Consider the following 12,812-nt stretch of genomic DNA (forward strand, 5'->3'; position numbering starts at 1 on the left):
AAAAAGAATTCAAACCATACTCCCCAAAGTATGTGTTTAACAAGGATAACCAGTTTATCCTAAAAGAAATAAAGGGACGGTTCTCAATTAAGAAGCCGGTCCCCATGAAGGGTTCTGCAAACAACCGGAACCAAGACAAAATCTGTGCTTATCATGATGACGTTGGTCATCACACCAATGACTGCATCAGTCTCATGCGGTACCTAGACCGCTTGGCTGAGCAAGGTGATCTTGACACTTATGTCAAGAAATCTACGGGGAACACTTCCTCAAAAAAGCTGTCGGCCAAAAAGAATCAACAGGCCGACAGTTCCGATACAGATGATGCAGTCGTCTACACCATTGCAGGCGGCTTCTCAGGAGGCGGCCCCACTATTAGGGGCAACAAAGATAATATAAGGCGGTTAGATGTAAATTCCGTTCACCAAGAACGGCCGTCCAAATATACATTTCCTGAGATTGTCATCACTGAAGAGGATCTAGGAGGGGTAAGGGGGCCGCATGACGACCCTCTCGTTATTGAATGTAAAGTGGCCAACCAGAGAGTTGGCCGAATCCTCATAGATACCGGGAGCTCCTCAGATCTCATCAGCAGCAAATGTCTGTCGAAACTGAAATATCAGACGGACTGCATACATCCGGCCTCCCACCCTTTAATAGGGTTTGGAGGAGGAGTCGTCCACCCACTGGGACGAGTAGATTTACCCATTCGCCTGGGCGAAAAAGGGGAAGGACGACACATGATAGTCCGGTTCCTAGTAGTAGAGGAACTCTCGGCCTACAACATGATTCTGGGTCGACCAACCCTGAATAATTCCAAGGCTGTTATAATCCCGTCTCTTATGCTGCTTAAGTTTGAAAGGGATAATGGAACAGTCGGCTCCCTAAGGGGAGATCAGAGGATGGCCCGAGAGTGCTATCTCTCGGATGTCAAGCCCACTGTTATGGCCACTGGGTTAAGTGGAGAAAAAACAGACCTTGACAATGTCAAGGAGAGTGCGCCTGTTCAAGAAACAGGCGACAAAAAGAGAAAGGCGTCCCAGACAGAGTCCGCAAGAAAAGAAAGAAAATAGCAATCATTGGCAGAGGAGCGGCCGGATGAGTTCCGCCCTCAGCCGGCTGGTGAGCATGCGGACCTGATCTTAGACGACTCATGTCCTGACCGAACAGTCAAAGTTGGGACGACTGCTCTGAGAAACCTTGGTGACGACTTTCACAACCTATTGAAAGAATACAAGGACATCTTTGCATTTGAAGTCCATGAAATGCCAGGCATTAGCCCTGATCTGGCAGTACATAAACTCGCTATGGATCCGAAAAAGAAGCCGGTACGGCAAAAGAAGCGGAACCATGGCGAAGAAAGAAGTCAGGCGGCAGCCGCCGAAGTTAAAAAATTACTTGATGCAGGGTTCATTCGGCAATGTTACTTCCCAGACTGGGTTGCAAATGTGGTGCTTGTTAAAAAGCCGAATGGCACCTGGCGAATGTGTGTAGACTACACAGACTTAAACAAGGCGTGCCCCAAAGACAGTTACCCTCTGCCTAAAATTGACAACCTGGTCGACTCAACAGCCGGCCATGCCTTGATGAGTTTTATGGACGCCTATTCTGGTTTCCATCAAATTCCCTTATGGAAGAAGGATCAGGAGAAGACGGCCTTCGTCACTGATCAGGGGTTATACTGTTACACGGTTATGCCGTTTGGTCTTAAGAATGCCCCGGCTACCTTCCAACGAATGATAAACACAGTGTTCTTTGATCAGATTGGGAGAAACGTCGAGGCATATATTGATGATATGATTGTCAAGACTAAACTTCAAGAAGATCATCTGACGGACCTCCGAGAAACTTTCGCCACACTCAGGCGGCACCATGTCATGCTCAATCCCAAGAAATGTGTATTTGGAGTTGAGTCTGGGAAATTTCTCGGATTCCTTATCAATCAGAGAGGAATAGAGGCGAACCCTGAGAAGGTGCAGGCGGTCATTGACATGCAGTCGCCTCGTACCATCCGAGAGGTTCAGAAGTTAACAGGTTGTCTAGCGGCCTTGGGGAGATTCCTAAGCCGATCAGGCGACAAATGCCTATACTTTTTCCAGGCAATTAAGAAAAAGGCAAGGTTTGAATGGGGGCCGGATGCTTAGGCCGCCTTCCAGAAATTAAAAGTTCACTTGCATTCCTTGCCAAGGCTGGTCAGCCCTTTGCCCAAAGAGGATCTCTACATGTACCTGGCCGTCTCTGATCATGCGTTAAGCGCTGTGCTCCTTGCTGAAAGGGACGGCTGTCAGCTCCCGGTCTACTTTGTCAGTCACGTACTGAAAAATGCCGAGTTGAGGTATCCCCTAGTGGAGAAATTTGGTCTTGCACTCTTCATGGCTGTTAAAAAATTGAAGCCCTACTTTTTGGCACATGCAGTCGTCGTGTATACCGACCAACCAATCAAGCGGCCCCTTACCATCATGGAGTCGTCAGGACGAATGATCAAATGGGCCATAGAAATACAGAGCCTCGAAATTACTTTCGAGCCTAGAAAAGCAGTGAAGGGGCAAGCCTTTGCTGACTTTATTGTAGAGATGACTCGTCTTCCTGACTCTCAAGTTCCAGACCAAGTCTGGAAGGTATATGCGGACGGAAGCTCTACTTCAAATGGTTGTGGAGCAGGCGTCGTATGTCAATCTCCAGAGGGCGACAGGTTCGAGTATGCTCTACGCTTCAGTTTTCAGGCTTCAAACAATGAGGCAGAATATGAAGCTTTACTAGCCGGGATCCGCATGTGCAAGGCGGCAGGGGCAAGAAAAATAGACGCCTGTTCTGATTCACAATTGATAGTGAGTCAGTACAATGGCGAATACGAAGCAACCCATCCGGCCATGATCAAGTATTTACAGGCGGTCCGACAAGCAGTCGGCTCCCTTGAGGATTTCCATCTGATCCAAGTGCCGAGATCAGAAAACAACCAGGCAGATGCACTGTCAAAATTAGCATCATCTGCCTCCTCCGATACTCCTCGAACTGTTTTTTGGGAAGTAATGGAGAAGAGAAGCATCGAGGAAAACCCTATTGGAATCTTAGACAGAAGCTCAACCTGGATGGATTCAATCAGGGCATATCTGACAAACGGTACACTGCCGGATGATCCTCAACAGGCGGCAGCACTGAAAAAACGAGCCTCCTGTTTTGAAATGATACAGGGAGAACTTCACAAGAGGGGGTACCTTCAACCCTTCTTAAAGTGTGTTACTCCTGAAAAGGGACGAGAGATACTAGATGATCTTCACTCTGGTTACTGTGCTTCTCATATAGGTGGTAGGATGCTTGCTCAAAGGGCAAGGCGGCAGGGCTACTTTTGGCCTACTTTGGAAGCAGATGCAATGGAGATGGTGAAAAAATGTGACAAATGCCAAAGGTTTGGCAAATTAATTCACCGTCCGGCTACTGACCTCACTACCATTCACATCCCACTACCGTTTGCTAAGTGGGGCATGGACATTCTGGGTCCATATACGCCTGCTACAGGCGACAGAAGGTATATACTTGTTGCCGTTGACTACTTCACTAAATGGGTAGAGGCAGAGGCTGTAAAGGGAATCAAGACGAAAGATGTAATTTCATTCATTTGGAAAAACGTCATCACTCGGTTCGGGGTTCCCATGTCTATGGTTTTTGATAATGGTCCCCAATTTGAGACGCCTGTTCTCAAAAGCTGGTTGGGAGACCAAGGAATTGCACACTACTTTGCATCTGTCGGCCGTCCACAAGAAAACGGCCAGGTAGAAGCCTTTAATAAAATCATCTCAGACGGTCTCAAGAAAAAGATTGAACGAGCAGGCGGCCTATGGGCGGATGAACTACCACATGTTCTCTGGGCCATTAGGACGACTGAAAAAGGGGCGACTGGAGAAACTCCATTCCTCCTAACTTATGGTGCGGAAGCTGTTCTTCCAATAGAACACTACGAGCCGACTCTTCGAGTAATGCTATATGACGAAGAGGCAAACTGGGAAGCCATGCGCCTGGCATTAGACTCACTCCCTGAAAAGAGGGGCAATGCTGTTTTGCGCCATGAGATCTATCGCCTGAGAATGACTAGATCATACAACAAAAAAGTACACAGGCGTCCACTCAAAGTAGGGGACTTTGTACTTAGAAAAATGGAAGCAGTTGGTAGGGCTAATGAGTCTGGAAAACTAACTCCCAACTGGGAAGGACCCTACCGAATCTATGAGGAAGTCAGGGACGGTACCTACCGTCTGGAAACACCAGACGGACAACCGTTGCCTCGAACTTGGAATGTAGATAACCTTAAAAAATATTTCTTCTGAATGATGTAAAGTAAAGAGCTACTTAATAAAGTTTGCACTTACTATTCAATTTTGTATTACGAGGGGCATGCCGTCTGTACCTTTACAGTCGGCTACTCTCCATTGAGTTTTTTCACTCTATCTTCAGAGGGGCATGCCGTCTGTACCTTTACAGTCGGCTACTCTCCATTGAGTTTTTCACTCTATCTTCAGAGGGGCATGCCGTCTGTTCCTTTACAGTCGGCTACTCTCCATTGAGTATTTTACTCACAATACTTAGCTAAAAAGATTAGGGCCTGGCCGAGCCTGTGCCTAACAGGCGGCTACCCTTCTTTTACTTAGCACCTACGTTCACCAAGAACTTACCAAGGCCACCGGCCGAATGATCAGACCAGGCGCCAAGCCACCTGATCAAATCTACAAAACTAATACGACCTGTCCCAACATCATAGCAAGCGTCCGACGGCATCTCTCCGGATGAAATTCGTCGCAGAGAGCAGCTCCCTTTTGGGTGGAACATTGTTCTATAAACTAACTACACGGCACCTATACGACTGTCCCCAAGGGCAACCACGTAGCCGTTTTTGAGACAAGGATAACTCTATCACTAACCAAACCAGTGGTAGCAGTTGACATCTGAGTCAGATGACCGCCTGTATTACTTGGGATAAATGCAGGGGGTACCTATTGAGTTAATAGCCAACAAACATTGGCGAATCAAGGGGTCTAGCCGGCCTACGCCGCCTGGTACCTCTACTACTCAATCTAGATTGTGACGAAGACTAAGTAACTCCTATGTTAACTTAATAGTCACTCAAACTTAGTATGGAGCCTAAAAGGTATGAGTCGTCCGCCTGTTTTTAATACAGGGGCTCTCAACCACTACTCTTGCTAGGTTAACAAATTACGAGTTAAAAGCCAACATTGGCAATAAAGGGAAACAACCGGTACCCGCCGCTTGTTATCCTACTGAATTCCTTGGCGACTAGGTAATACTATTTACTTGGTCAGACCGATTGAATAAATAGTTCGAATACCGATTGAATAAATGGCCGACTGATCGTCTATCCTGGAAACAGACAACCAGTCGTCCAGGGGCATAGGCGGCGTACTTACTATTTGTACCTGTCTGCAACGTTCGGCCATACACAACAGTCGGTCTAGTGAACAATGGGATATTAGATATGGAATACTTAGACAAATTTGAATCAAAACAAAAATTTGATTAAAAATAAGCCGGTCATTAAAGACCAGCAAAATATTCAAAGCCCCGGCCCCCTGGCCGGGTAAATACAAAGCAAACGGCACGCAGGCCGTGAAAAAAAAAATATACTTTAAGCTTAAGAAGGGGGCAGTTCAGTATTAGCAGCTGTCGCCTGGTCAGCACTCTTCTTGCTGGACTCGGCTTTAGCTGCACCCTCTTTTGATGCCTTACCCCCAAGTGGCACAAGCGCCACAACCGGCTCTTCCTCCTCCTCCAACGTACCTTCCAACGCCTCTTCTTCAGCAGCCGCCAGGATCTCTTGATTATATGTTTCCGAACACTGGCGGTACGTTCTTTCCCATGAGGCAAAGTCGGCATTGGGGAACAGGCGGCCCCAGGTCATGCGCTGGATTTGAGCGGAGTCTTCCACCATCTCCCGGACGAGCTCTTTCTTCTCTTGCTCGGCCTTTTCCGAGAGCTCTTGGGTAAGACTCTTCTCTTGGCTCACCAGGCGTTCTTTTACGTTGGCCAAAGATTTCTCCATGGCTTCGTAAGAGTGCATTTTTTGGCGAAGAGGTTTCAGCTCGGCCTTAAGATTTGTGACGGTCGCCTCCAGCTCGTCATTCTTCTTCTGGGCCGCCTCTAACTGAGCCCGAACAGCGGCGGTAGCCTGCGCCTGATAATAAAGAATATCAATGGTCAGTACTTCATTTTGGGCAATTTGAAACATTGCCTTATCACAGTTGGAGGCGGCCATAGCTTTTGCGGCCTTTACCTCTTTGTTTTTCCGATCAATCGGCTTGCGAAGGCTGTTAACTCGGAGCAGGGCCTAAGTACAAAAAAAACAGGCGTCAGTTTCCAAACAAAAAAGATAACAGGCGTCCTGGAACTCAAATACTCAAAAATATGCTAAGTATACCTCAGCAAGGACCCCTGAAATCCCATCAAGGTCAAGGGTGCCGGCACCCCTGACCGCCTCCCTTTCAGATGGAGGAACTACTTTGATCATGGACTTGGCTACCTCAACTAAGTCAAGCCCCTGAGGGCCGGCTGCATCAAGCGTAAAAAAAAGCAAGTTAGACCTAGTCAAGAAGGAAGCAAGTGTGAAAGTTTTTACAAGTGATTGTCCATACTTCTAGGCGGCCCCGCCGGGGTTTTAGAAGAAGGGGCCGGCTGCTTCTCAGCCGCCACTGTTTTCCTGGAAGACCCAGGAGAGCTTGCAACAGTCGTCCTCCGGGCCTTGGGGTCCGGCTGTTGCGAGGAAGAAGCTCTTGGAGTGCCAGACTGAAAACAAAAAGAGTTAGTATATGCATAAGACAACTCCTAAAAGAGGAAGAGTTTTCGAAGCCTACCAAGGGTGCCCCCTTGTTGGGGGAGTCGGCACAAGACTGTTGCATGAGAGAGGCCCGCAACATGGCCGCCGCAGTCTTGGATGCTGTTATTTTACTCATGGCGTCGGCTGCAAAAAATAAACAGCAAAGTTAGCAAAGATCCCAAGTAAACAAGGCGTGAAAAAAACAGAGTATTTGTCAGGCCGGCTACCTCTAGAGCACCGACTGCTGAGGCCACAGGCGGCCAAAAAGTACTCGTCATAGAGCCACTTGAAGCTCGGGACGCAGTGTAGGGGTACTTGCTCTCGTACCCCTGAAGTAGAGTTCACCCTAGTCTCTACTTTGAAGAGTCCTTTGTCTAGGATCTCTCTTTTAGCCTTTGGGGGAACAGGCGGCATGCTGCGGCCGCCTGCGAGAAGAGGCGGATCCCTATTCCACTTGTTAAAACGTTGGTTCAGCTCCGTGTCTGAACCCTCAATGATAAGGAAGGTGTTCCGCCAATCCTTCCATTTGTTCGCCTTACCTCTCGTCATGAGGTAACCCCTATGGCTTGTTAATTGATACCAGCCGGTACCTCCCGACTTAGGGGTCCGGCTGAGATAGTTCATGTGGGCGAAAGCCTCAAAGCTTGGCTCCACCCCGTACATTTCGCACCCGGCCACATAGCCGAGTACGTTTACCCAAGAGTTGGGGGCTAACTGCCATAACCCCAAATCATACCCATCTAAAATCCGCTGAACAGCCGGATGTAATGGGAAGCGCAGTCCAGCTTTGATGGCCGCCACATAGCAGCCAAAGCAGCCGTCATCATAGCTGGTACCAGCCGGCCAGACGACAGTGTCTTCTGGATCCGGCACGAACAGTAAAAATTCCGGGCCCATTCTGTGGTTAGCAATAAAGCTCTCCACTTTGTCTTGCATGGTTGCGATCCGGCCCCGGGGTACTATGCAGTAGTAGGGGGCGTTTTCCTCTCTGTAAGAGGCGGACGGCTCCGCCCAATTGTCCCCCTTCTCAACTGCATGAGAAAGTCTCGCCTCTTGTAGGCGGCTATGTCTTTCTTCTGAGCCTGGAGAACTGTGGCCAGAAGAGCTGGACTCGGACTCGTCCTCTGACGAGTCCGAAGAGGACGACTCCTCCCCTCTCCCAGAGGGGCCCGCCTCCTCTCCCTTAGAAGGAGCAGGAGGAAAATTAGACATGTCAACGGTAAGATGGGAAGGGACCACCTTGGCCCCTCTCTCAGAACTGTCGGCTTGGCAGCCGCCTCGTTTCAATTCTACATCTGGCGCCTGGTCAGATGTTTCACTAATGAGCACCCTTTGGGAGGAGCCGTCTGAGTTTGATATCATAGCAGTCTTTTTTGTTCTGGCCATCACGTTCTGCATAGACACAGATACAGTCGGACTTTGTATAAAGGGCAAAGATGGGTCCAGAAAAGGGCAGGCGGCACTCCTAGTCCTAGATTCAGCCGTCCCCGGTGACCGGCTGATCACTAACTTAGGTCGTGTCGTGTGCTTCCGTTGTGCCATTTCAAAAAATAAAAAGAAAATTAAGAGTAAGAGAACTGAGTTACCTGAACGAGTGACGGTTGATGAAGTTCTGGAAATCCGGTACAGTCGGCTTGTCAGAACAGGCGGTAGGCAGAAAAGGTCCGAAATGTCAGAGCAAGTTCAGGGGTCCGAATGTTCTCGCAAAGTTCTCAAATGTGAAAATGACCGAAGTCAGCACTTCCTTATATAGGCAAAGTGAGAAGGCGAAGGGTCGCTTCCAAATTCAAAATTTGGGCGGGAAAATCTCTCGGCCGTTTGCAAGGTGACACCTGTAGCAGGCCGTCGCCTGTCACCGTGCGACACCTGTCACAGGCGACACGTGACCAGTCACGTGCCACCTGTGAGGGGCAAATGATTAGGGGATTTTTATCCACCAATCACCGTCTGACAAGTGGACCAACCAGGTTCCGCCACGTGTCCTTCACGAAGGCCAATAGGAGCCTGCCACGTGTCAATCACGGATACGTCCTCTACGGACCAATCGAGGCACGCCACGTGTCCACCCATGCCAAATGGGAAAACCGGCCAACAAGCCCAATCCTGTCTAGAGGCCCGGTCAGCCCTAGGTTTACCCTAAACCTAGGGAGTGGCACGCTTCTCAAGGCTATAAATACTTAATTAATCCTCATTAATTAAGCAATCAAGAAATCAAGAGAACAGAGAAGAACAAAAACATTACGGAACACTAATAACCGGCTAATCTCGCTAACAAAGCAGATTACCAACATTAAACACTCTCACCTAGAGAGGTCTTATTACTTTAATTTCCGTATTAATTACTCCTTAATCAGGTACTAACTTGACCGTTGGAGGCGGAGCTCTCAGGAGTCTCCGTTATTTTGCAGGTACAGGCGTCCGGTTCCAGTCTCGGAATTGTAACTCTCCCGCAGGACATCAGAAAACCCCGAAACACCTCCCATCACCCTTTTTTAGATTATTCCACAATTCTCATCAAAATCTCAATGAAGTAGGGTTTTCTACAATACTTGAGATGAAATAAATTGGGTTATGAAATTCGGACTACACTAACCCAATAGAAATCATAGAGTGAATTCATAAAATCAATAAAATGATTGATAGTTATAATGAAATTACTATACGAGCACAAACATGAGATTTTATTTAGTTACATTTAAATTCATTATATACATCATCTAATTCATCGTCTATTATATGTTACAAAACGGGATTTCCCTACATCACAAGGAATCAAAAATCAACATTAAGGTATGATAATAGTTGTCTAATACGGAATACTGATTACTGACTAGGGTATGTGACTTTTCTCATCTAAGGATCTAAAGAAATTTTAATTTTTAGAATTGGAATTTCTTCTTGAATATTTAGATTAACCGAAAGCAATAGAATATGTTACTGGCAGAAAAGAACTTTCCAATATGGAACTCTGGAAGTAACTACATTGTGCCCAAAATCCAATCCCCAAAGTAAAGCAATACAAATGGACCATGGCCGTGGACCAAGAGCGCAGCTATTGCCACTAGAATGCATTTTACATAAATACCCCTTAACTTTGTTTGAGGAATTTCAAGGATTAATTAGTTTGCTTCCCCTAACTCAAAAATTAGAACCACCATCTTGTATGACTTGTATTTGGTGCATAATGGAAATTATTCTTGCTACAGCTCGAAGTCCAATTCTCTATTTTGATAGGCCTAAAACTAATACCTCGTCTAATGGTAAGGGTCGCATCATACAACCTAAAATTTGTGAGATCAATCTTCATTAAGGGCACTTTGAAGGTTAAGTTTTTTATTATTTTTTTCTACCCTTTTCCCCTGAATTTCATGGAGACTTGTTTACTAGTCCATACCAGGTTGATTTCTGCAAGATTTCGATCTAATACACCATTTTTTGATTTAGTGTTTAGAGAGCCACAAGGAAGGATGATGAGAATCGATATCAAGATCTCTTAAAATCGGAAGGAGGGTTCCCTTACTCTCATTCTCCGCCATCTTTCTTTGCCTACCAGTATTCCATCTTCTAGGGATAGAAGTGTGATTTGGTCATGCCTTTTCACACATCTTCTCGGGATTGTGGCATCTCATGACTCAAACAGTCAATTGTTATAACCTTAAAAGTACTTGCTAAAAAATATACCAAGTACTAAACAAAAAAAATTACACAATAGGATAATGGTGACTTGTGAAACACTAAAAGCATTAAATTCCTCATTTTAGTCGGCTAGTAAAGAGGTAGAAAAAGGCAGTTAGAAGCATGGAAACAGAGAGAAAGACGGCATCTACCACATACTAATACTATCAAAGGTGAATCCAATTCCTTCCCATTGAAAAAAAAAAACTCTCCACATTGCTCTTTCCTTACTTCACTTGCCTCACACTTTCCAATACAAAAACCACCCTCACACTAATCAACCAACACTTCCCATTCACACCTTCATTTCTTAACCATGAACCTAAACCACCTCCCTCTATTCCTCCTCCTCCTCCTCGTCCCCCTCGTCCACTCCCAAGTATGCCAACGCTTCTGCGGTGACATCCCCCTACGTTACCCCTTCGGGGGTGGTCCGGGGTGTGGTGACCCTAGGTTCACTAAACATGTTACATGCAACCAAAGACAACTTTCCTTCATCACCCACACTGGCTCATACCCGGTCACCAACATCGACTATAACAAACAGGTACTCTATGTCTCTGACCCAACTATGTCCACCTGTTTCTGTACTCAGCCTAGCAAAGGGTTCAGCCTTGATTGGGATGCCCCATTCTCTTTTGACGACAGCAGTGTCTTCGCACTACTGGACTGCTCACTGGATTCATCCCCTATATATAAAGGCGCTATCAATGGAAACACTTCGAATGTCCCTCAGTGTGATAATGCAGGTACAGTAATATATCAGTTCAAAGTGTTCTAGCTTTCCATTATAATACTTGTACAAAATTATTACTCTAAACATATTTCATCACTGCGAGTAGGTACCCCTCTCTGCAGCTCGCTCTACTCCTGCCAGCCTATCAGTCAGCTGAACGTCCCGATCAACACATGCTGCGTGTACGCACCTGTGGATCTGGGGCCTGCCTTCGAGATGAACCTACAGAAGGCACAGTGTAAGGCATACACCGCGATTTACAGCTTTGAAGATCAGGAAGCGAATCCAGAAGTATGGAAGTACGGGGTAGCATTGAAGTACAAGTTCAACGTGAAGAACGACTACCCGGTCTATTGTAGCAACTGTGAGAAGAGTAACGGGGCTTGTGCTTACACCGGAATTTACAACACTTTTGTGTGTAATTGTCCAAGTGGAGTGAACACTTCTACTGATTGTTACTTTCAAAATTCTTGGAATTCTGGGCTAAGGAATGCTCCTTGGATCAAAGGTAATCATTTTTCATAAAGATTTCTCTTGATGCAAGTAAAACACATGCTTCCTATTCTTTTTATTTCTTTTTGTCTAATTATATAGTTAGTGTATAATAATTAGGATTTGACTTTTTCTAAATTGTCATCTTTGGCTGCTTTTACAGGAACCTTGATCTTCTATTCTGTTTTGCTTCTCCTGCTAGCGATTTCGCTGTAAAATACAAGATCACAGCAAAATGACAGACAAAAGAACCAGATCAAACACCAGTGTTCTCTTCCCTTTCTTTTTGTACTCTTTAACTTCTTTAGATTTTGCAATGTTTTTGTTTGTTTTTGTTTTATTAAGACAGGTAATTGTAATATATGAAAATGCAAATAAATATAACAGTTTCTCCAATGTGTTGTTCTCTGTGTATATATGTCACTAACTGTTGACTCCTCCATGTTCATTCATTAATTATCTATCGTTCAATATTGGGATTTTAATCTACTGACACCAGATGGGATGCAGAACATGTCTCATTTATGATTTGATGGACGGACTGACAATGTGCAAGAACTAGCATATTACGTTATTTAAACAGACACATTGGGGTGAAAAAAATAAAATAAAATTGAGCCCCTCCTCCGAGGCCTTGACACGAACCTGCCCGGATCTGATCTGAATCCCACAGACCTTGCTAAATGTTAATCGATATTTGATATGGACTTGGCTAAAACACTTATATAAAACCAGCCTGAGTAGCTAAAAAAAATAAAAAAAACAGATTAGGATTCGACTAAACAATTCCGTTTGACACGTCCAGAAGCAACAGGCATCAAAAGGGGCCAGCACTAGCATATATTAATCAGACAGATTGGACATGAAAAAGAAGAGTCAAGAAAAGAGAGAATTATTAGAGGATAGACAGGGATAATGATCACGATAATCAGCTTACAATAAATGGAGAAAAACACAGTTGGAAAGTACAAGTTTGGAGGTTTAGTGGATTTTCTAGAAAATTATTTCATCAAGAATATGATTCCTTCTTTAAAGCCACTAGATTAGAAAGAATCACTTTTCTCACACAAGAATCTTTGCTTTTTATCT

The 12,812-nt window shown here is 45.5% G+C and overlaps 1 protein-coding gene across 1 annotated transcript; it reads left to right on the forward strand.

Moving 5' to 3' along the window:
• Positions 1–10,474: 10,474 nt before the first annotated feature.
• On the forward strand, positions 10,475–12,119 carry LOC110713713 (wall-associated receptor kinase 5-like). Its single transcript, XM_021892163.1, has 3 exons — positions 10,475–11,244; positions 11,338–11,739; positions 11,887–12,119. Exons 1-3 carry the CDS (start codon positions 10,812–10,814, stop codon positions 11,937–11,939), a joined length of 888 nt encoding a protein of 295 aa, XP_021747855.1. The 5' UTR covers positions 10,475–10,811; the 3' UTR covers positions 11,940–12,119.
• Positions 12,120–12,812: the final 693 nt, after the last annotated feature.

Source organism: Chenopodium quinoa, unplaced genomic scaffold (genome assembly GCF_001683475.1).
Source record: "Chenopodium quinoa cultivar QQ74 unplaced genomic scaffold, ASM168347v1, whole genome shotgun sequence".
NCBI classification, from domain to species: Eukaryota; Viridiplantae; Streptophyta; class Magnoliopsida; order Caryophyllales; family Amaranthaceae; genus Chenopodium; species Chenopodium quinoa.